General features: G+C 45.4%; 1 protein-coding gene across 7 annotated transcripts in view; it reads right to left on the reverse strand.

The window, feature by feature from the left end:
* Positions 1 to 12147, reverse strand: part of LOC119462010 (RCC1-like G exchanging factor-like protein) — a 37425-nt gene extending 25278 nt beyond the window's left edge. The window contains exons 1-7 of one of the 7 annotated variants that reach the window (XM_049672681.1): positions 11673 to 12143; positions 10741 to 10873; positions 9689 to 9814; positions 8662 to 8780; positions 6452 to 6647; positions 5228 to 5298; positions 3638 to 3722 (exon numbers count right to left, since the gene is read on the reverse strand). In XM_049672681.1, coding sequence (XP_049528638.1) covers positions 3638 to 3722; positions 5228 to 5298; positions 6452 to 6647; positions 8662 to 8780; positions 9689 to 9814; positions 10741 to 10873; positions 11673 to 11990 — 1048 coding nt within the window. In that variant the 5' untranslated portion in view covers positions 11991 to 12143. Of the gene's footprint in view, positions 1 to 3637; positions 3723 to 5227; positions 5299 to 6451; positions 6648 to 8661; positions 8781 to 9688; positions 9815 to 10740; positions 10874 to 11672 lie in introns of all 7 variants that reach the window. The other 6 variants (XM_049672683.1, XM_049672684.1, XM_049672685.1 and 3 more) reach the window with 6 other exon arrangements.
* Positions 12148 to 22156: the final 10009 nt, after the last annotated feature.

Below are 22156 nucleotides of genomic sequence, written 5' to 3' on the forward strand. Positions count from 1 at the left end.
GGACGAAAATGTCTCCACATTCTGTTTACCAGCCAACCCGGAACTACGCGACAGGTGGAAGCGAGCAATCCCGCGACAAGAGACTGCCGGGTTCTCGTTTGAATCGAAGTACTTTCCGCGTGTGCGAAAAACATTTTGATGCCGGAGACATTGTTCGGGCGGACGTGTGTACAGTGAATGGAAACGTTGTGTCACTGCCACGCGATCGACCCAAACTGGTAGAAGACGCCATTCCGAGAATTTTCCAAGGCGTATCTGTGTACTTGTCTAAGCCTACAGAACGTTCGCATGCACCGAAACGGCGCCCACGTGCGAAAAGGCTGTGAGCGGTATCTTCAAACTGCGCTGAAGCCGAAGTAGCGGCCGTCGCAACTGCAGACGTCACCGATGCAGCCGAAGAAGAAATTCACGGTAAGTCTGGTGCACACCTTTGGAGTATGCTACTTGCTCACTACGCAAGCAAACTGGCATCACTCTCATTACGATATTCGTTCTTGGTCACTCTTTGCAGATGAAGTAGGAACTGTAAATCGCCTTGGCGGTGCTGATGCAGAGTGCCTAACTGAGCACGCCGTTTTCTTTGCCTCAGAGCTGCAAAGGGTGAAGGACCAGCTTCGCAGTGTGAAGCAGCAACTTCATTCGTGTCAGCGGAAGCTTGCAAAAGCGGAGACACAGGCAAGTGAAAAACGTGGCATGCAGAAAACCATTCAGAAGCTATCGGGCCGCGAGATGCTCATTATAGATCAGTGCATCATGAAGGCAAATATGAAGTCCACGAATTCAGTGCGGTAAGCCCCCATTGCTGATGGTTTTCTTTTTTTTGTATAAATCGCGACAGTGTCTGTGTTTTAGAGGTTTACTTGAAGCGCGGCATATTTGCAATGAACGTGCTTACTTTTTGCTTAATGATCGAAACGAAAAAGTGATAGCGCTGACTAAAATGAAGATGCGCCACGCCCACTCTTAAAAATGCAAGATCTCTTTCAGCATAAAGAACCTATTGCTAACCAGGTAAACCTTTTAATAACTCACACCAAAAGAACTTGCAGAGTAGCTGTGCACTGTATGGAAATGTGATAATGATTGTCTAACCATTTGATGCTAATGGGCATACACGTCTCGTTTTAAATGCAGTGAAGATCTATTATGCTTTCTGGTGCCTAAAATTTCACACTCATGTCATTCACTCAGTGATAGAGCAAGATATTTGTGTTTCAGATTGATACCCTGGCAGTTCTTTTGGACGATATACTACTGGAGCCGGCTGAGTGCATGCAAGATATCAATCGTCCGGAGTCAACGAAGGACTGCATTTTGGACTACCTTGGTGGCTAGATTGCAAGGAAGTTTGCTAAAATAAAGCTGCAAGGACTGCCTCCAAACACTGAGGAGCACCTCCCGAAAGCCAAGTGAACTGACCGAAATAAAGACTAGAGGATTTTTGGAAGTGCCATCAGACCAGCTGCTTTGCCTTCTGCAAATTGTGGACGAGCACCTAGAAGTGTGCACCGTGGACAATACATATAGCCTGTGCCAATGTCTGCATGAACATTGTTGAAGACATCCTGCTGGACGACCGTACTTCCTCGGCCAGTGTTGGCTGCGCAACACATTTTGTAAGCACTACGGCTGAAGTTGTGCACTTTTTTTTATTAAGTGCTGTTTGCATTTTTTACACGCGAAAGAACACACTATTTCGTGCTGGTGCTCGTTCATCCTGTCCAGCCACAGGAAAGATGAAAGCAGTGACAAATTATTTTTCCTGGTGTTTTGTCTCATTCCCTCTATGCACCAACTTTTCTGCCAGTCTATCGAACGCAATCTTAATTGCAACCATATGTGTACTAGTGCTTGCGGCACTTTTGCATTCTCGATGCTTGCTAGTAATTACTAGTAATACCATGCCCTCCATTCCGCCCTTTTACTAAGTCGACACTGTCCTGCAAGGGGTAGCGTGGTTAGCACAAGTCAAAATGCTATCCACAAAGACCTGCGCAAACTTGTTTTCTGTTAGGCGAAAAAAATAATACAAAAAATTAGGCTCTAATTGGATTAAGAAAACTGAGTATAAAGACAAACAAGAGAAACATGCAAAAAAATAATATACTTATTCAGTTTGATCGGTAAATGTAGTCTTGAATGACCTAATGACGATGGAATCTCCGAGCTGCATGGTTTCAATCTGGGCTGGTATTTTTATAAAAAGACTCGGGGGGTGTTTTCAGTCGACTAAGTGAAACGCCAACCTTGAACTGATGGTCACTGCGACATTAAATGTGAATGGATGAAAAAAAATACACTCGCGCAGGTTTGAACTGATCATGTTTAAATTTGTATGCGTAAATGCAAGAACTTTCGCATAGAAACCGCACATATTGCCTATATCTAGCATGCGCAGTTCACCGCTGCTGCTGCAATTAGTGCCAAGATGACTTTATTCAGACGTACCTGTTCTGCGCGCGAAATTACCATTGGCAGCTTCGCGATGCCCTAGAATAAACAGGCACTTAAAAAGGAGAATAAGCGCTGCGGACCGCCAGCGCGCCTAACTTCTTGCGCAAGCAACGTTAATCTGTAGGTCAGCTAAGCTTAGTCATTGCGCACTGTATAATTTAAGCACGATTTTAATCACCTACACAGGAATCAAGAAACGTAAATATAGGTACGAGCACAAGCGAAATTGCAACACTTGACGGGCAGCCTTGGGTGAACGATTGCTAACAATCAATGACTTGAAGTAATAAACAACTTGCATGCTATCGTATTTGGTGAAGAGTAAGCACTGCTATGTTCAGTTAGCGGACAGAGTGAAATAAAAATGTGGGCGAGGTGTTTTTCATGGCGAACATTCATGCGAACGCGCGACTGCCCTTCCAAGTGCGGCAGATCGGTGCCCTTCTACTCACGGTGGCGCCTCTGGTGGCAGCTTTTGTCCCTATATGAAACTTCGGCGGGAGTTTCATGACCAGAAGAAAGTATTGAAGGACCCTGGTACTATTAAGGTTGGCAGCAATCCACCGAACATGAGGTGAGGGAGCCTTGCACACACAAGCTTCACCTTGCATTCTACAGCGTGTGCATTTCTGAGCAACTCAGTTACAACACATTCTTGCGGGCATACAACTCATTACAGTATGTCATTGATGCATTCATGGCTCGATCGATCTGCCAAACTAGACATTCATATCAGAGAACAATGAAAATATCTCGTAAATATCTCGTTTGGATTTTCCAACTGATTATCTCTCCTTACATCTGGTGTTGATGTGCTTGCCTGTAGTCTACAGTTGTATGACATTCCTTGCTTGGCACACACACAGAAATGCTATGAGGACACATGCAAGCAGAAAGGATTAAATTAACTGAAACAAATGCTGTTAATTGACGGACACAACCAAGGTGTAGGCACACACCATGTACATATAAGTTATGTGTTCATATTGACGCCTACATTAGGTATTTCCTGTCAACGCCCATGCAGCTGTAGCACATTTGATAAACCTTTCAGCTATGTACCAGTCACAAAGAAGGCTTGGCAGTATCGAACAACAATGTAATATAAATCAACGTGCATAAACCTTGTATGGAAGTGCCTGCTGGTTATTGGCATTATGAAATAACAAACACATCAACCTACCTGTGACTACTCCACACATTGTTCCCCCACTGGCAACAGCCTTCACTTTTCCAAAGGGGAAGTTTAGGTTCCTTGCAAAGCACATCTGCAAAAACAAATTTCATAGCTTTACGTGCAGCAGCGACATAGATATCAGCACTACCATACTCTTTGTCGCATCCGGATGCCTTCCGTACCAAATAGATTAACAGCGCACTCACCAACATGCCTTACTCGGAGTCCCTGCTCGACTCCGATGACGATTGTTAATGGCATTCCCTTTGAATTGGTGTGGTGAAAAATAATTGCTTAGCCTGTGTGAGCTACTAAATGTCACCATATTGTAATATAGCATTCTATCTACTATGTCTGCTCTATCATCTAAAAATGACCTATGCCTGTTATGATTTTGTCGCCATCTCTTCCCTCCTTTGCCACTGTCCAGTCAACACTCCCATTGGCTTTGAACCACAGCACTTCTGGGGCGGTATTCTGTAAGAGTCCAGTTAGTGGACCGTCCATTTCGGCAGTCGCTGATTGGCTGCTGCTTCACGTGCAGGAAGGAGACTGGCTGTCACCTTCCTGCACGTGAAGCAGCAGCCAATCAGCGACAGTCGAAATGGACAGTCCACTAATTGGACTCTTACAGAATTCCGCCCCTGGAAAGTGTATGTTTCCTATGGTTCTGGCTGGATGAATCTCCTGGCATTCCATTACGAAGTGGTGAGTCATCTGTGGATTTTTTTTTTTCTGCAGCAAACGAACGTCTCATCCTTTTGCGAATATTTGCTCCTGTATGTTCTTGTCCTGAGGCAGCCAGCTCGGGTCTCAAAAAGCAAGGCCTTCTGTGCTATCATACAAATTTTCTTTCCAGGTTTCTTGTTTGCCGCATTTGTCAAATGCTATGACCTCTTTTTCCAAGAGGAGTGCAGAGACACCTCTTGACTGAAGTGCCCAGTGTCCTTCAGTAATGCTCGTTGGCAATTCATGCGATGAGGAGTTGCTTGAGGAACGCACATGTGGTCTAGCGCATTCGAGTAGACCCGAAAACGTGTGATTACAAAACTCAATATCGCGAATTGTTGAGACGCATGACTGAAGGGCAGTTTTTGCTCCTGCGGGTGGCACCGTCCGCCACTTCATGCACTTCAAAAGGAGCTTTGAATTGAGGCATGTTTGTGAGAATTTTGTGACAAATTTGTGTATAGTTCCATAAACATGTTGAGAGCTTTCTTATGAAGGTACCAAGCGAACAATGCTTGCAAGAGAAGCCGTGTCGTGTTTCAGAAGTAAAATAAAGAACTTGCACTACGACTGGACCCAGACATTCGTGACTTTTGGCTCTTGCAAGATGGCAATGAAGTCCAACACAGTCCTAATAAGTGATATAATCCCAAAAATATGTCTGATAAATCACACGGACTTCAAACCCGTACTATGGCATTATATATACAGTGTTGTGCAGCATGTACAGCCACTGTGTCATCAAGTGTGTAACTTAAACCTTTGCAATTTGTTTAAAACCTGCTCTGATAAAAAGAGGCCATGAGGATGGCCTCAATAATGCCATAAAAGTCACTATCATCACAAAATCCATGCTGTAATACACACCTGCTTGTCGTCTGTCTGCCGTCCAAACTGACCGTACTCAGAATTACCCCAGCCAAAGAGGTCACCAGAGTCTGCAAGACAGTCATATGTATAAGCTTTACAGAATCTTCATTACTCACATTAAAGTATAAGAAGAGGCCAAGGCTATTGCTGTAACTAACAGTCAACCACTAAGAACTTAGATGAAGGCACTTGGACCATAAGGCTTACTTTACAAGAATGAAGAGTACACCAGGTCACACTTGGTAGCAATAGTGAACAAAGCAACAATGCAGGCCTTCAACAAAAGTTTGAAGGCTGGTATGTACTTTCTTGAGCAATATGAAAGGGAACGCACAAATTAACTTCGAGAGGCCATAGAAGCTGAATGCACACATTCCGCATAAGAGTGATTAAAGAAACTAAATGTTCAAGAAATATGCCTGCTACACACTGGCATGTCAGTTTCCAGTCCACACCAAATGAGTAATCATTGCTTAAAGATGAATTCAATATCCCATCTCATATTACATGCCACTGTACGACCACAACTGGCTTGAAGCTGAGTAGTGTGGCTCTCATTGTAGCACTCAAAAGTTCTGAAGAGAAAAAACAAAAAAAAAAAAAACCCTCCTTCCGCCACTTCGTAGTTCTGGAGCACTAGGAATGCCCAGGGATTCCATCACTTGGTCCAGCATCAGCTGCAATCATGCATGCAATGACCCAGGAACTCTCATGGCTAAGCATCAACGTTGTGAAAACTGGTGCTTTATCTGGTCACCAAGCAAACATTTATGCTAATTGTGCATTATGCTAATTACACATTTATGCTCAGGGGTGGAGAGCTTCTGCAGGAACCTCACTGCACATTGGCTCGTGCCAATTTGTGCACCTGACTCTATAACGGATACTGGATACAATGGGCACGTTTTGGCTTCATACACTACTTTACTATGATAAGGTTTGATTGTAGGGTAAAAAAGTCATTTGACAGCATCACGTCAATGTACAACATGGCCCACTGTTAAAAGAACACCTGATAAAAATGTCAACACCAATTACTACTCACATTAGACAAGAAGGTGTCCGCAATCATCTTATATCAATCGACGTTTATTTATAATTAATTTTATGAGCCACCAGTTTTCTTAAAAATGGGAAGACTCCTCAAAGTTACGTGAAACTGAATACTAAGATCCCATTAATAGTGGACTGTACTGTACATCTACCACAAAAGCAACTTACCAGACATGGCCAGGATGCAGTCTACGGTGCCAGCTATCCGGACTATACGGACTCCATTGAGGTCCCCATTGACACGCTGTGGTGTGCCTTGGCTGCCCTGAATGCCCAGCCCAGTCTGTCCGTCAGCGCTCCATCCACAGCTGTACACTGCCCCTTCGCCCGTGAGGAAGAGTGTGTGGTCCTGCCCACAAACCACCTTCATGGGAGAGGAGAATGCATTGAAATTGAGCTGTGGTTTGGTCTGCCTTATCCGTAACCCAAGGTTTCTCTGTGAATGCAAGTGTGTGCACGTGTAGAGATTGTGCTGTGGCAACGTAGCAAATATGGATAGTTGGTTGTGAATCATATTAAAAAGCGCCTAAACCACTCTGAGCTCAAAAATTTTTCAAGCTAAGCTTGTACTGCCTCACTCGTGTCGGCGAACAAAAAAACCCAAGCTGCGCGAAAATAAAAATTGCTTGTCGGGCTGCAGATTCGAACCACCGACCTCCGGGTTGCGAGACCACCATGCGATTCAGCCACTCTCGGTTCATCATATGCGCCCTTTAAAGCGGGATTTTATATGCATGATGAAGCAGGCACAGTGCAAGGCACGCGCCCGTAACACGTGCACGCTCGGCAAACGAAGATGTTTTGCATAGAGGCTCCACAGCTGCAGAAACCTTACACAATGGGTTTAGAAATGACAGATGGGCTAATCACAGGTGGGGTCCCCTCCCTCCAGAGGAGGGATGGCTTAGGCCTGATGTAAACTGTAACATCCATTACTGATAAGACATTTCTCATTGCTTACAGCAGTCCTGTCCCCACTGTGCGGTGGCAAAGCTGCCAAAGGTCAACGCTTCCAGACGGTGTATGAAACAGCTCCACCAACCCAACCTACAACGTTAGCCTGCAACCTCAACAATAAACAACCGTTTCTCATTCACCAACAACCCCCATGTCTCTTCAATGTGTCTCAAACGCTCAAAAATCTAACCAACCCCTCCCCTAGGGTTGGATAAGCTTCGTGTGCACTCCTGCAGGGAGGGGCTTAAATTTTATTTACACATTTCACTTTATTCCGTCTCACCAATTCTGTGCACTACAGCAAAAGCTACGGGTCGCGTTACCCAACCAGAATAGAGAACCAGAAGGACTCAATTATCTGCCTCTGATCACTCCCTGTGCAACGCCAGCTTAATGGAACCGTCACAAATAGATCAAAGACACACAAAGGGCAAGCCCTCACCCCTGCTTAGAACACACAGCTGGCTCCCGTGACGTTGGCGCTCTCGTCCCTTGTTGATCAACCAATCGACAACTTTTACCCTGACATATCAAGTGTGTGACCCTACTGACATCACAACGTGCGAAGAAGGGACCGGGAAATCCCAGAAAGAAGCATGGGATTGTTTTTTTTTTAATTTGTGCTTGCCCTGCAGTGCATAGCGTTGCCATGTTCGCCAAAGATGATAGTCACAACATTCTGTACATGATGCATGTGCTCATTTAAATTGCGTTCAAAATGTCACAGGTTGTTTAGGGGCCATTTTACAGCACTAACGAGATTAAAAAAAAAAAAAAGAAAGAAGATCTGACAGACACAAGTGCTGTGTCTACCTGCCTTCTTATTTGTTAACTGTTAGTGCTTTTGCTAGTCCTTAGGAATGCACACATTGTGTGTTTGAAAATGCTTTCACTCATCCCTTTATTTAAAGTAACCCTGTTAACTCTAATCTACGGCTTCCATATCATTCGTAAGGCAACTATCCTACACCCCGAGGTAAACACTACTGCCACATCCATTGTCGCTATGTAGAAGTTTGGTGTGTAGGTTATCGTGAAAGTGACACCACTTCAACTCTGTAACTTCAGAGTTTTCAGAATGAAAGAACACATTTAGACTTGAACAAAACACTGTTACTTGTTGAGATTCCCCTATAGACTTAAGCGCTTATCCCAGCATTTTGCAGGACATTAGATTACAGAGAATAGAGATTGTACCTGTATAAGGTAATTCATTCAGCTTTAGTGTCCCATTTAAGAACAATATTTAGAGTTTCTAAAATGTCTAAATGTCTTTCATTGTTTTTTAAACAGCTGTAGCTTGCACGATATTTGTTGCATTAAGAATTTTTGCAAAACAGGAAATGAAAAAGCCTCTCTGTACTATCATGCAGATAATTATGCATGCAAAAATATGAGATACTCAAGATTCAAGAACATACATCGGTAATTTTTCCAGGAATGCCTTGAACCTGACGAGGGGTGGCACAGCTTTCAGGGCTCTCGTCTGGCACAACTGGTCGACCACACTGTCCAAATGAGTTGTTCCCAAATGAAAATGCTGTCAAAGCAGAGGTGATAATTTGATAAGTTGTGATGAAGGTCAAGTCAGCACACTGTGGCCAAAATACAATCTGAAATTACTTAAAATTTCTTCATGATAGTCAGCTAACACATAACAAAGTTATATTTCATCAGAACTAAATGTGGACAGGCAGAGCGAAATGCGAGCACTCTTTATATATGCCATTACTTGAGACTTCAATGTGCAGACAGCTGCTAAATGCATATTAAACATGGCCTTAAATTATAAAACATGAATCATGCCACTCATCACGCAATACAATACAGAAATGCACAAGTGGTGCATACAGTACATTTTTGCTCACATACACAGTACACGTTCAATTCTGGCCTAGTAATAGTGCATCTTCAAGTTAAACTGTTCAATTATGAGTGCCTGTTACTTCAATAATGTTTTCTGCAATCATTATTTTAATATTCTTTATTCTAGCAGAATGAGATAACAAAGCCACAGTTTTTTCCTATGCAGTCAACTTGACATTGCTCAATGCATCATTCTAAGCAGCTCAAGTGGACATGTATATTTTCATTATGCATGAAGCACGTGCTAAAGTATGTAAACCCCGTAACAGAAGGCAGGTAACCATGTTAATCAGACATGTGCACAGTCATAACAGAAAAAATATTAGCTCTCCTTTAGACAGCCAGATGACATAACATGACAATTATTATCACAGCCTCCTTGTTAACCCCATATTCAAATATGCAATAGGCCATATTTCAAACCCAGAAGGCTTCATTATCGAACTTACTATGGACGAAGTGGAAAAATATGCATAAAGAATTAGATGATCTCACATGACATGGTAAATGGCAAAATTTCTTGATAGCTCTCATAAATATTGCACAGAAAAATCTACACAATCATTTTATCAACCAACTTACCACCTTCCTTGTCAGTAAGCACTATGCTGTGTGAACGGCCACAAGCAACACGTAAGATGCGTGTTGACTCGCTTCTTAACGGAAGTGGAATGCCCACTGGCTCAGTCAACACCTTCAGGGGGTGCCCTAAGGAAAATGAGCAGCAGAAGAGCAGGTAAGCACAACCCACCCAGAAGCAGAGAGTGAAAAACAACAAACTACGCAGGGTGCTATATTCTACTGACGCTATATAAGAATGACCATAAGACTGCAGCTGAGCTATATTTGGCACTACGAGTTTCTGCTCAAGACTTGACTTATTGCTTCTTGTTTAAAAAACGCTTTAAGGTCTGCCGGGTAAGCCATGTCTGTTGGTGTTTGTTGCCTAATTAGATTAAATTACACTCTGGGGTTTTACGTGCCAAAACCATGATATGATCATAAGGCATGTTGTAGTGGAGAACTCCAGACTATTTTTGACTACCTCGAATCCTTTAACATGCACCTAAATCTAGGTAGATGAGTGTTTTTGCACTTCGCCCGCGTCACAATGTGGTCACGGCAGCTGAAATTGGACCCACTCAGCAGCGCAACAACATAACCTCTAAGCTACGATGGCAGGTTGTTAGCAAGCCTACAAACGGCGTATGTGAGAATAGCGTTATGGTATCAGTTCAAAATGTTGCACTTGCCATGTTGGCTCAGTGGCACTGGTGTTCTGCTGATGAGTACAATATTTGAGTTCAATTTCTGGCTGTGACAACTGCATTTTAATGAGATGGCGTGTAAGCATGCTTATGCGTTCATATTTATGTGGATGTAAAAAATCTCAGATGGTCAAATTTAGTTCAGAGCCCTCTATGTGGCCCCAATTTCTTGGGCGTTAAACCACATCAATTGATTAATAATGTCAGTTCTGGTCTAGTCGAGCAATGGGTGGTGGCAGCAGTTCGCACACGCCACATAATAACCAAGAAGCAAACTTTAGCAAACCCAAGTAGCGGAAGTGCACTTTGTTAGGCGATTATAAAGGAACTACTATCACTATAAAGCTGCCTAAAACAAATCCTTGCCTTTGCGAACACACTGATAGCCCAGCTGGAAGTCAGTGTTGATGCCAGTGCCAAAAACCTTGTTCGAGTTCTTAACTTTGTCTTCTTGCGCCGACAGCAAAGTGAATCCGTAGCCACAGGCCACATCGTCAACCTACAAACAATAAATGTGAGATTAACACAGTATATGGAACACAGTAGCTGGGGAAACATTTTCAAAGTGGGAACTGTGCATTCAGTCAGAATGTGGTATCCAGTCTGACTGTGCCATCTTTCATAAGGAATGCAATGTAAATTGATTAGAATGCAATGTAAATTGACTAAGGTAAGTCAATGGAGAAATGAGGGCTCATGCTTGCACCTGTTTTCCAGACTTGTCAGATAATAAACGTGCCAAGAGAGTAAGCTGGCAACGTATGCTAGTAGCGACTACATAAACACCTTATACGTCACAGCAAGTTGATAATGTGCATATTTTAGCACAGAACTATGTAACCTTTATGCTGATCAGTAAATCTTAGATGAATTTTTTATTCTTAAATTAATTTTCTTAACTTGAAACAGCATCCTCTTTAACGCCTCTGACCTTGAGGGAAAGTAATTAAACACATCCAAAGGCACTGAGAGTACCTGAGAGCACTAAGTAAACGCAGATCACACTAAATTAAACGATCGAATGACGAACCGGTTTGATCGGATTAGCCGATCTCCAACTGATAGCAGCCAGTTGCTGCAAATTTCTACAGGCTATAGCTGGTTAAATGTGAGGCTGGGGTGCTAATTGCGTTGAGACGGCAGGTTCCAGGTGAACACTCCTAGTAGGTTGCAGCTAGAAAAACAGACTGACGCGAACGCCGGTGCATCTGTAACGTGGAATGTAACGCTGTCACGTTTAAGTGAGTGTGCGGTATGCTTCTGAACGTACAAACATGTGAATTGAAAGGGCATACTACCGTGAAGAACTCGGAGAAAGGCAGCTTGTACGGCTTGTTGTGGCTGGACCTGGGCGCATGTCCCAGCTTCGGTCGCACAAGCTTGTCATGACCTAGAGCGCCCGTCAGACAACTTCCCCAGGCGTACACCCGTTTACGACGCTTGCTTTTTTCGCCCGTGTACTGAAACACTGGCATCTGATCATCAGAGGTCGGTGCATCGCGGGCTTTCGTGCGGTTCTCACGATGACTGTCCATCACGCCTGTGCCGCATGGACACAACAGAGACCGCAGCTGCCTGATCGCCGGGGCTCGCGTCAAAACAGTCGTGCCGTTCATGACTGCGCAAAGTTCGAGGCACCAGCAAGTAATACACCTTTAGCTATTATGGTCACAGGACTTAAGACTGCCAAATACCACGAATATAGAGCGGCGCTAACGCTACAACGGCTACAGCCATGCCATGCTACAGCAGACAGCATGAGGAGAGCGCCAAATAACAAACAATATAGCGCCACAACTATTTCGACAGGTGGTAATTATTTTAAATTAAATTTCAGAAAACTATTACTATTATAACTTACTATGCTTAAGAGAGCTAATTTAATTTAAGGATGCTGCGTTGAGGTATGATTATAGTATACTTGTTAGTTTTGTTGTTACTGGTCAGATGTCGCCACCGACATAAGTACCAAAAGCTATGCAATTTGGCGCGCGTTCTGTGGCGCTACATTCGATTTGACACCGGTGCAATATAATCATGACGCAAACGCATGCAGTATGTTCTGCCACAAACGGCTGGTGCGGGCTACGTGTGCGATCTCAGGTTAGATGGACACTGCTTTTGCAAGACGAGAAGGAAAACAGAAGGATGAAGAGCACTCAAGTGGGAAACAAGGTGAGGCACAAGGTGAAGTTCTGGCATGTCTGAAAAAAAGAGGGAGAAAGGGGGTTGTAGGCAGAGTTCTGTCTGGATCTGACCGATCCGACAGTGCAGAACGAACGACATTGAACTTGAGCGGCGAGGAAATCGTCTACAAAAGCCCTTCGCCCGTTCGATCACGAGGGCAAAGAACGACAAGGTCAACGCGACTAAGACAACAAAGTAGGCGTGCATGTTGTATATTTAGGCGCGTTCGTCACAGTACATAACACAGCCAAGGACGATTACCCGTCTGCGGTGCTTTTCCCCCGCTCTACGTAGCAGCTGCACCAACGCGGGGCGCGACCTTCGGTCGCCTCAGAACCACGGACGGCTTTAACCGTACGTAGAGCTCGATTTAATCGGTCGCACAGCCTCTGAACCGAGGTGGACGTAGAGGGCAGACAATTTTCCTCGGAAGTGTAGTATATAGAAAGAAGATTGCCCAGTGCACCGCTGTTTTGCAGGGTGCAAAACAGCGGTGCACTGTGTGTTTATTTTTCAATGTTTGAAGTGCTGAACTTCTCGACGAAAGCGCACATGCTGCAAGGACGGGGAACCAATCACAACGCGGATCGTTAGACACGTCACCGTGGCCTGCCTACTCATTATGGAACTGCAGCGCACACACTGCCCACTCACTTTTCGTTTTGATAATGTAACGGCACTCAAACGAAAAAAAAAAAAAAAAAATCTTTCACGAAAACAGTTTCTAAATTGTTTTACTTTTTTTTTTTTTCACCAAAGCGGGCGAACGGATGCCAAGAATAAACCAGTCCTCCACTATAGAGCAGACGATAATCGCAGTTGCCGCGCCCTAGTGCATGATATGAAACGGCAATGTGAAGTTCGCATTTGCGGAAATCGTACCATGCGAAAAATGCAGTGTAACATCGCACCACGTGAAACAGGCGCAAGGAAGTCCGAAGTGGCTGTCAAGCTCTTGACAGCACTAAGAAAACTTTAATGTATAATAACGGCTCAGTGCATATATACTTAACATCGGGCAATATTTTCTCTTTTCTTATGCACTTGTTCTACAAACTTGTTCGATTTTGACTGTGGGTGTATGCAGAGGCCTAGAGATGAAGTCTAAAACTTTATTTCTTGAATCCGGTTAGGGCGCTCTAATTGAACGGTACCTACGTCATATACCTACATGCTTGCACCTTTGAGCTCGCGTGGTATTGTACCACACACTGAAAAGAGCGCAAAATACACGCACCAACGAGGAGGTGGCACAAGCGCTTACTGGCAACTGAATGTTTTATTCAGCACTGGTTAAAATCTTGAGTGGACTTTAGTGGAATATAGCCTCAGCACAACGGGACATAACCAAGCAAATTCCTTGACGAGAGTTTACTGTTGGGCCAGTTGGTACATATGGTGCTTAGAACGGAAACGGCGCAAAGAACTGGACAAGGGCTTTAAGGGGGTAATATAGACAAACGTTAAATCAATACAGAACTTTAGACTACCCTTCTCGAAAGATGACGACGTTTATTTTTGCAAGAGACGACTTAGTTGTAGAGAAAATTACCGCTGAAGTGGCTGCGCAGTCCATCCACAGTTGAAATCGCCCGCCTCGAATGGGGTGATCTACGTGTAGCAAAACTACAATACGCTGATGGTCTACAAGGTCACCCCCTGCAGGATGCTACCGCCTGCTTTGAATCAGAAGGCCGTATAGAGAGGGCGTCGCAATCCCACAATTATTAATGGCATATTGGGAGAACCACAGAGAAACACACTAACGTAAAGAGCGGACACTCGAGCCCTTTCGCGACCGAGCAAGTTATATGGGGTCTGACCACCCGCCAGGCGGCGTAGCGATATCTGCTTTCACTTCACCTCAAAGATAGAAGCTTATCATACATCCACCGCGTTGCAACCACGCGTCCCTCTCGTGTCCCTTCTATGTGCGTGCCGTTTCCACATAGACGTTGATGCTGCGCCCATACAGAAACGTTAGTATGTTTGTCTATGGGAGAACTTCAATATGACTTCAGAATCGGTAGGCGTCTGGATGGTAACTTACTTGTTCTTACTCAGCGTATTGAAATATTCCGAGAAAAAAAGGAGACCGTTACATGGTGCTTTTTGCAGCGAGAGCTACATTGGCCGCATTCTCGCCGTTTCGCTGTGGCCGGTGGCCGCAGTGGCTTAGCTCGGCTATGCCAGGATATACGTAGCGTTAGCAAAGGTTCAGCTGATTATTCTTAGCTTTCCTGGTTGTCTAGATTGTCAAGGATTAGCTTGATTGTCATGCTTACTGCTGCTCCAATGACACACACAAACGCCAGTCAGAAGCGCAGCGGCTCCAGCGCAGTGTCAGACGGCGACTGCACAGCGAGCGCGCGCCGGCGCCAGTGCGCCTACCACGGCTACGACGTCACTCCTCTGGAACGCGCAGACCGGTGGCGGTGAGTCGCGCGCGGCGGCGGCGGAGTGCGCGAGAGGTGCCGGCTCCGGTGGCTCCGGTGCGCAAGCCCTGTGACATCACTGATCCTTGCGCATGCGCAGCACGGCTCTTGATGTGCCGCGCGAAACGGGCTTGGCTAGGCCAGTGTAGCTAACGCTACAATAACGCTACAAAAGGAGACCGTTACATGTGCTTTTTGCAGCGAGAGCTACATTGGCCGCATTCTCGCCGTTTCGCTGTGGCCGGTGGCCGCACCGCGAGCTGAGCCGTTGCCTAACAACCGCCGCAGCTTGGCAGCGCCGCTCGCTGTGCCATCTGGCGTCGTCTGCTCGAGTTACCATGGAGCGGCGAGTGAGTGAGTGAAAAACATTTAGTTTGGGACGAGCCAGAAGTACACCCGCCCCGTACAAAGTCTAGGAGGGATTCCTATTCCGGGACCCCTGTGGCTTTTGCGGCAGCCCGGGCTCGGTCCACCAGGGCACGTTTGTCCTGTATGGTCGAGCAGCCGAGCAGGGCAGCCTCCCAGCTCTCTCGGGAAGGATGGGGGTGGGGGAGGTAGGCCGGGTTGTTGGGGCATGCCCATACCATGTGGTAGGTGTCCGCGGACACGTTCCCACAGTGCGGGCACTCGCTTGAAAAAGCTGAATTAAAATGCTTCAGTACTGTCGGGCACGGTACTAACAACGAGATTAAGACTTTCAAAATAAATGCGTTGCCCTTTAAAAGTGTCTGGTCTTTAATGTAACCGCAACTTAACGAGAGGTAACAACGAAAACTGAGCACTCAGACGTACGAAGCTAAGCGATAAAGATGTAACCGTAGAGAGAACCGTACCGTAGAGAGAACCGTACCGGAGCGAGCGTGTATGCCAACGAGGACCGCAACATTTTGTGGGATATTCTAGAAGGGGACGACTGTATACAGCTTTTGTGGGAGATTTACCTATAGAAAATACCGTTTGCGTTAAACGGGAAGGGATGAGGAGCGAGGAGAAAGTTGATATCAACAAGGGACGGAGGCAGGGATGCTGCTGTTTATGATGTAAAAGGATGGAAAGGGCGCTAGAAGGAATCAATTATCGGGTTTAATCTCTATACAAACAGGCGGGTACAATAGTAGAGCAGCAGCTTCCAGGTTTGTTTTATGCGGACCACATTGGGTTGGCTGCTAACAGACAAATTGGTATGCAACGTCTGGCTAATTGTATATACGTGGACAGGAGGTCGAGAATTTAGGATTAACATTTACCGTTAGAAAATTAGGTTTTATGGTATTCAATGAACGTAGTGAACAGACAGTGTCAATACAGGGCCAGGAAATACCTCGGGTAAAAGAGTACAAATACCTTGGTGTATGGATAATCGAATGCAATCCTATATGGAAACATAGGAAAAAAAAAACAATAATAGCAAAGGGGAAGAGAAACGCGGCCATAATGAAACACAAAGCGCTATATGGGGATATAACAGGTACGAGGGTGCTCTGGGGTATGTGGAAAGGTGAAATGGTTCCAGGACTTAAATTTGGAAATGCGATTGTTTGCTTGAAGTCATAGGTACAATCAGGGCCCTATGGCAACCATAGGTCAGTGTGACTCCTCGCATTGTGCGCTCACGGGAAGACTACAAATGAAGCTGTGCAGGGTGTTATGGGCTGAACAAGTTTTGAAGTGAGGGAAGCTCAGAGTAAAATTGATTTCGAAGAACGACTGATGAATGTGAGAGAAAGTAAATGGGTTGCGAGAGTGTTCAGATATTTGTACACACACAAAAAAAAAAAAAAAACATTTACTCGCAGTGGAGGAAAAGAACTAGTGCGCTTACCAGCAAGTATGCGACCGTTATAGTAAGCAACAAGGCAACCAAGAACGTCAGACGCAAAGTCAGAGAGGCTGAGACAAATCTCGTGGGTGGCGGCAATGGAAAATAAACCTGCTATGGAGTAACTACCTAACAGGAAAAAACAAAATCGGGAAAGAAACAATTTAGGATGACTCAAAGGGAAGCTCCTTGCCTTTTGAAGGGATATCAGGATGCCATAATTAGAACGCGTATATAGTTAAAAAGCGAGGTACAGCAAAAAAGAAGAAGCATGTGCTTGTTGCAGTAAAACTAGGGAAACGATGGAACATGTTTTATTAGAATCTGAAGATATCTATATATACCCAACTGTCGGTTTAGGTTTCTCTGGCCTCCTTGAAGCCTTTGAGTTCAGGGATAGCAGGGGCAAAGTAAACATGTCCGCAATAGAGATTAGGAAGATGCGATTGGAGGTTTGGTGGCAGAAAAGTAGGGAGACCACAAACAACGGATGCGTACAAAAACAAAGTTTACAGTAGTGGTTCAGAAACATTGATGCTGGGAATTTTTTGTGTGTGTAATAAAAAAAAAAAGGTAGGTAGGACATTAGGCAAAATAAGAACAAAAGCTTGGCGGCGCGACCCACCGCCCCGCTCCTAGCATTCATCCATCTATCCATACTAAGGTACCTCGATACAAAAATTATGCAGTGAACAGAACTTTCAATTTTGAATTATCTGGCTGGTAATGCACGTAAATATTTAGACCAGAAACTCTAAAAGAAGGAGCTGGAATTTGCGACGACTTTGTTTCAAATCGGATACCTATGGTGGTGATGATGTGATGTCGATGTGGCCAGCTAAGTGGCGTGGCGCAGTGGAAACTGGCAGAACATTGCGCGTTTGCGTCAAGAGTACCCGAGGAAAGAGCCTGCATGGCTTGGAAGGAGTTACGCAATGTGCGAGAACATGTAGGCTCGCCGACTTTAGCGAAGGAGTCCCCGAGAAGCGTATACTTGTACGGCTTGACTATTCCAACCACGTTTACGCTATCCGTGGCTGGAAGTGAGCGCTCAGTTTCCACCATAGCTCTCGAGATGCGCGGAATCTGAACTCCTCGCGCGTAGGTCATCAGCTTTTTAACAGTGAAGCGGTTTAAACCGGCCGTAATTTGTGGTTCGTATCAAGAAACTATCGTCAGCAATGAAGAAAGAAATAAGAGAAAATAAACTTTCTTGCCGAGGCGGGATTCGAGCCGGCGTACCCACGGTCCCAAGGCGAGCGCCGTAACCACTAGGCTATACAGCCACGCTTGCACAACATGCATCTATGCGAATCATGATTGCGTTCGAGCGTCGTTGTCTTCGTCCGCAGCTGGCGCGTTCGCTCATGCCAATGCTCTGCGAGGTGACAAAGAGGTTTTGCGTGCTATGCTCGGGAGAGAGAGCTTCGCTGTTTCAAGCGTTGCGCGGCCGAGTGCAAGGTTAAGCGTTTTTTTTTTTTTTTTTTTTTTTCTTTAGGACAGAGAACAACTAACCGCGCAAGTCGGGCGTCGCTGATCGTTCGTAGCTGTTTACTCGCGCAATAGCCCGCGCTTCTGCTCAGATGACTTAGTTTTCAGGAATGCGTTATTAATTAATTTATTGGTTGATTTATTGATTCGATGGAACTAGGCGGTGGGAAGGCTGACAATGACACTGCCGGTCGTCGCCCACTCGAACCAAAACCGGTAGATTTAGCTACCTGTTCTAATTGAGAGCTCGTCAACTTGACTGACTCCCTGTTAAGACGACGAAAGCACGGTCTGATGTAAACGTCCCGTTGTCCTATGGAATCAAACTTTTCTAGTGAGGGAGAAACACTGCCGTACTGCATATGGTTAATCGACGTTAATTTGAAATGTTAACGGCGACGTTTGTGACGCATTCACGAATAATGCAACAACAAACAATAAGCGGTGTAAAGTTTTCTTCACTCTCTCTCTCTCGCTTTTCATTTCTTTATGTGTGCCTGGAGGAGTAAAAACTGGCGAGAAATCGCGTGCTTGCGTCAAACGCGCCTGAGCAAACAGTATGGCTCGGAACAAGTTACGAGGATCGCTCCATGGCACGACGGTGGAGGAGTTCTCGGAGAGTGACAGGCGGCCATACTTACACGATCCGGTGCTTCAAATGAGCGGAATTGTGCAATCCTCAGATATCACGAGAACCCATCCCGAGACGGCCGGAGGGAACGTAGTGTTTGCATGAACTTCACGTGCACGGGTTACGCAGCTTCTTCTTTCATAGGAGAAAGCCTACACTTGTGCAAGTCGTTATTCGTCGCCGATTTCCTTGTTTCTTTGCCACGGGCGTAATAACGCGCGTTGTTTTCCTTGTTTTCCTCCTTGTTGTTTCCTCCTTGTTTTAACGCCGCGTGCCCGGTACATCCAGGTCACGAACGGCGTGTGCGCTATCAGCGTCACATATAGTATTCTCGACAGTAAAGTAGCGAGCGTGGAGTTTTCAAGAAAGGAAACGCAAGCCATACAGATACACTCCAAAAGGGTGCAAACGTTTTTCACAGTGGAGCTGTTTAAGCTGGGCGTTACGTGTCTGCTGAATCCAAAAATGTGGGCCGATCCTGGCGGCAGTGCAGAAAGGGTCCAAGCGCATACCCCTGTGAACTAGCGAAGCTGAGCCTTCCAAGTCTAGCTCAGCATGGTTGGGACTACTTAAGCTTAGTCAGTCATCGACAGGCAATTGATAGCCAATCAATAGCTAATTGATAATCGATCAATAATCAATAAATTACGGAAAATGCTGGGGATGATTTGGTAGTGCTTCGCCTAGCCCAAATACGTGTCAATACCTTGCGATAGCCAATCAATAGCTAATCGATCAATAATCAATAAATTCCGGAAAATGCTAGGTATTACTTGGTAGTGCATAGCCTAGCCCGAATATACGTGGCCAATACCTTGCGCCAATCATAGCTAATCGATAATCGATCATTGAATTCCGGAAAATGCTGGGGATGACTTGGTAGTGCTCAGCCTATAGCCCAAAGGCCAGGACTAGCGAGGTGTCCATCAGCTCCGCTTTCTCTTTAGCATTGCGCCTCCAGTGCATTGCAAGCTACGCTCTTTTTCTTTCTTTTCTTTTATTTTTTTTTATTTATTTTTTTTTTACAGCAGAACTCTTCCTCGCTGTATTATAGGCTGGTCTCGTTGTCGTGCGCAGCATCGCCGAACTGGGGGAGAGTGAAAGCAGAGCATAGGAGATGCAGAGAGACAGAGAGAGAGAGACACAGACAGGCAGAAAGCGAGAGATATAAATAAAAGCAAATCAACTTCATGGCGACGCGGTATTCGAACCCGGGTGTCCATGGTCCGAAACAAGCGTCATAACCACTGCGCTATACACGCACGCTTGCAGAACATGCATTTGTGGGAACCATATGATTGCATTGTACCGACTATTGTAACACAACTTGCTATGGGCGAGAGCAAATGAGAGCGAGAGAGAGAGAGCGAAATAAAAGAAGAGATAGAGAAAAAAAAAAGCAATATGAACGTTCTTGGCGAGGCGGGATTTGAAACTGGGTACTCACGGTCCGAAGGCGAGCGTCATACCTACTACATTATACGCCCATGCTTGCAGAGCTCCGCTCTTTCATCAGATTTCACAAGCGTGGAACTGGCTTAATTTTTTATAGCGTAATCGCAATACATGTACCTGCTTCGAGGTACACTGGTTTCGTTCAAGGCCAGGTTGACAACTAGCTCGCACAACATTGGTGCCGACACCAACGCAACCGATACAAATAACTATACTCCCTCCATCGCCCTCCCGCCTCAGTGTAAAGATTCCCTCCGCGAGGACACACGCGTTCTTATACCACCGGGATTCTTATGTCTTCATACTGGTGGAGGATTGCATCTTAGCAACGTCTGTTGTTGGACCAGGGGAGGTATTCTGTAAGAGTCCACCTAGTGGACATGTTCGTTTCGTCTGCTGTTGAAGTTCTGATTTGCCGGGCTGGACGGCACGTCCGCAGCAGCCAGGCGCCACAGCCAATGAGCACTTCAGCAGCCGACGAAATGGACATGTCCACTAGGTGGACTCTTACAGAATACCTCCCCAGTTGGTATACGTGTTTCAAAGATATAGGCGAGCACAAAATTAACAAGGACGGAGTTAGGACATATAGGACAGTCCTGCGTCCTTCCCCGTCCCTGTTAAGTTTGTACTCGTTTATATTTCTCAAGTATGGTGGAGGAAGTTGCGCTTAGGAGGCTTCGTGGGCCGGCGCAGTCCTTCCACGTCACCTGTATTTAGAACTCGACCCACTTTTCAATGGATGCAGCATGTCCGAACTGTGAAAGAAGCAGAGGCCCGTCACTTAACATATGGTCTTGTCGAGTCTATCGTAGCGCTCCCGTCTCTTTCTGCCGGCTGGCCTCTGCTACAGTGCGGGATCGCTTTGTGCAGGACATCACAGATACCACGAAGCACTGCTTGAATTTATACTCAACGCAGACCTTACTGCACGCAAATATCACATACTAAACGTTATGCTATATGACAAGTCTCTATCGAAATAAAGAAATAAAAATGACCTTGTCACTTCGTTTCTCAAGTTCATAACTCAGGCGATTATGATGATCGATGATTCATAATGGCATCCCCTTTGAAACGGGGTGACGACAAAATAACTATAGCTAGCTTTAGCCTGCTTGAGCTAGTCTTGGTTTTACTACATCTGTTACAGTCTAGTGTTCTACCCATCTCTACTTTATATTAGTTCTATTCATTAAAATATCTATATCTGCATTGTAAGGTTAGAGGTGTTCGAGTTAGGTACATCGCCATAGAGCCCCCCTAGCGGCCGCCACCTGCAAACACGCGGTGGCGTCATTTAGCTCAGCAGCTAAATACCGTGTACCCGCTGTACCGGTAATCTGCGCTGTGAAATGATGTTCAAGTGTTGCAGTTACTTTGTGCTCTCCAACTTACTGCGTTAGATATTGTTTCCGTTCTGCTCTTTCTTTTGCAATTTTTTTATTCACAATTGTTCATCGCTGGGCTTTATTATTGATGTGAACATTTGACACCGAGAAATGGAATGGTCCGTCAGAAGACTTCCACAGCCCGAACGGACTGCGTATTCGCGTATGGTGTCTCTTCTTCGGCGCTCTGAGTGTCCAAGTGAGGCGGCACATAGCGTGCGAACAAAACCGATTCCATCTGTTTCTGGTTGCTGACTGCGCTCCGCTGACACCCTGCTTACGAGAACCAGGTGGGCCTTTGCCAAGCCGTAGTCAAGTTCGTTTCACGTACGCCATGCTCAGCCAATGTCACTCAGGCCCACTTGACGAACGC

This window comes from Dermacentor silvarum, chromosome 8 (genome assembly GCF_013339745.2).
Source record: "Dermacentor silvarum isolate Dsil-2018 chromosome 8, BIME_Dsil_1.4, whole genome shotgun sequence".
Taxonomy (NCBI): domain Eukaryota; kingdom Metazoa; phylum Arthropoda; class Arachnida; order Ixodida; family Ixodidae; genus Dermacentor; species Dermacentor silvarum.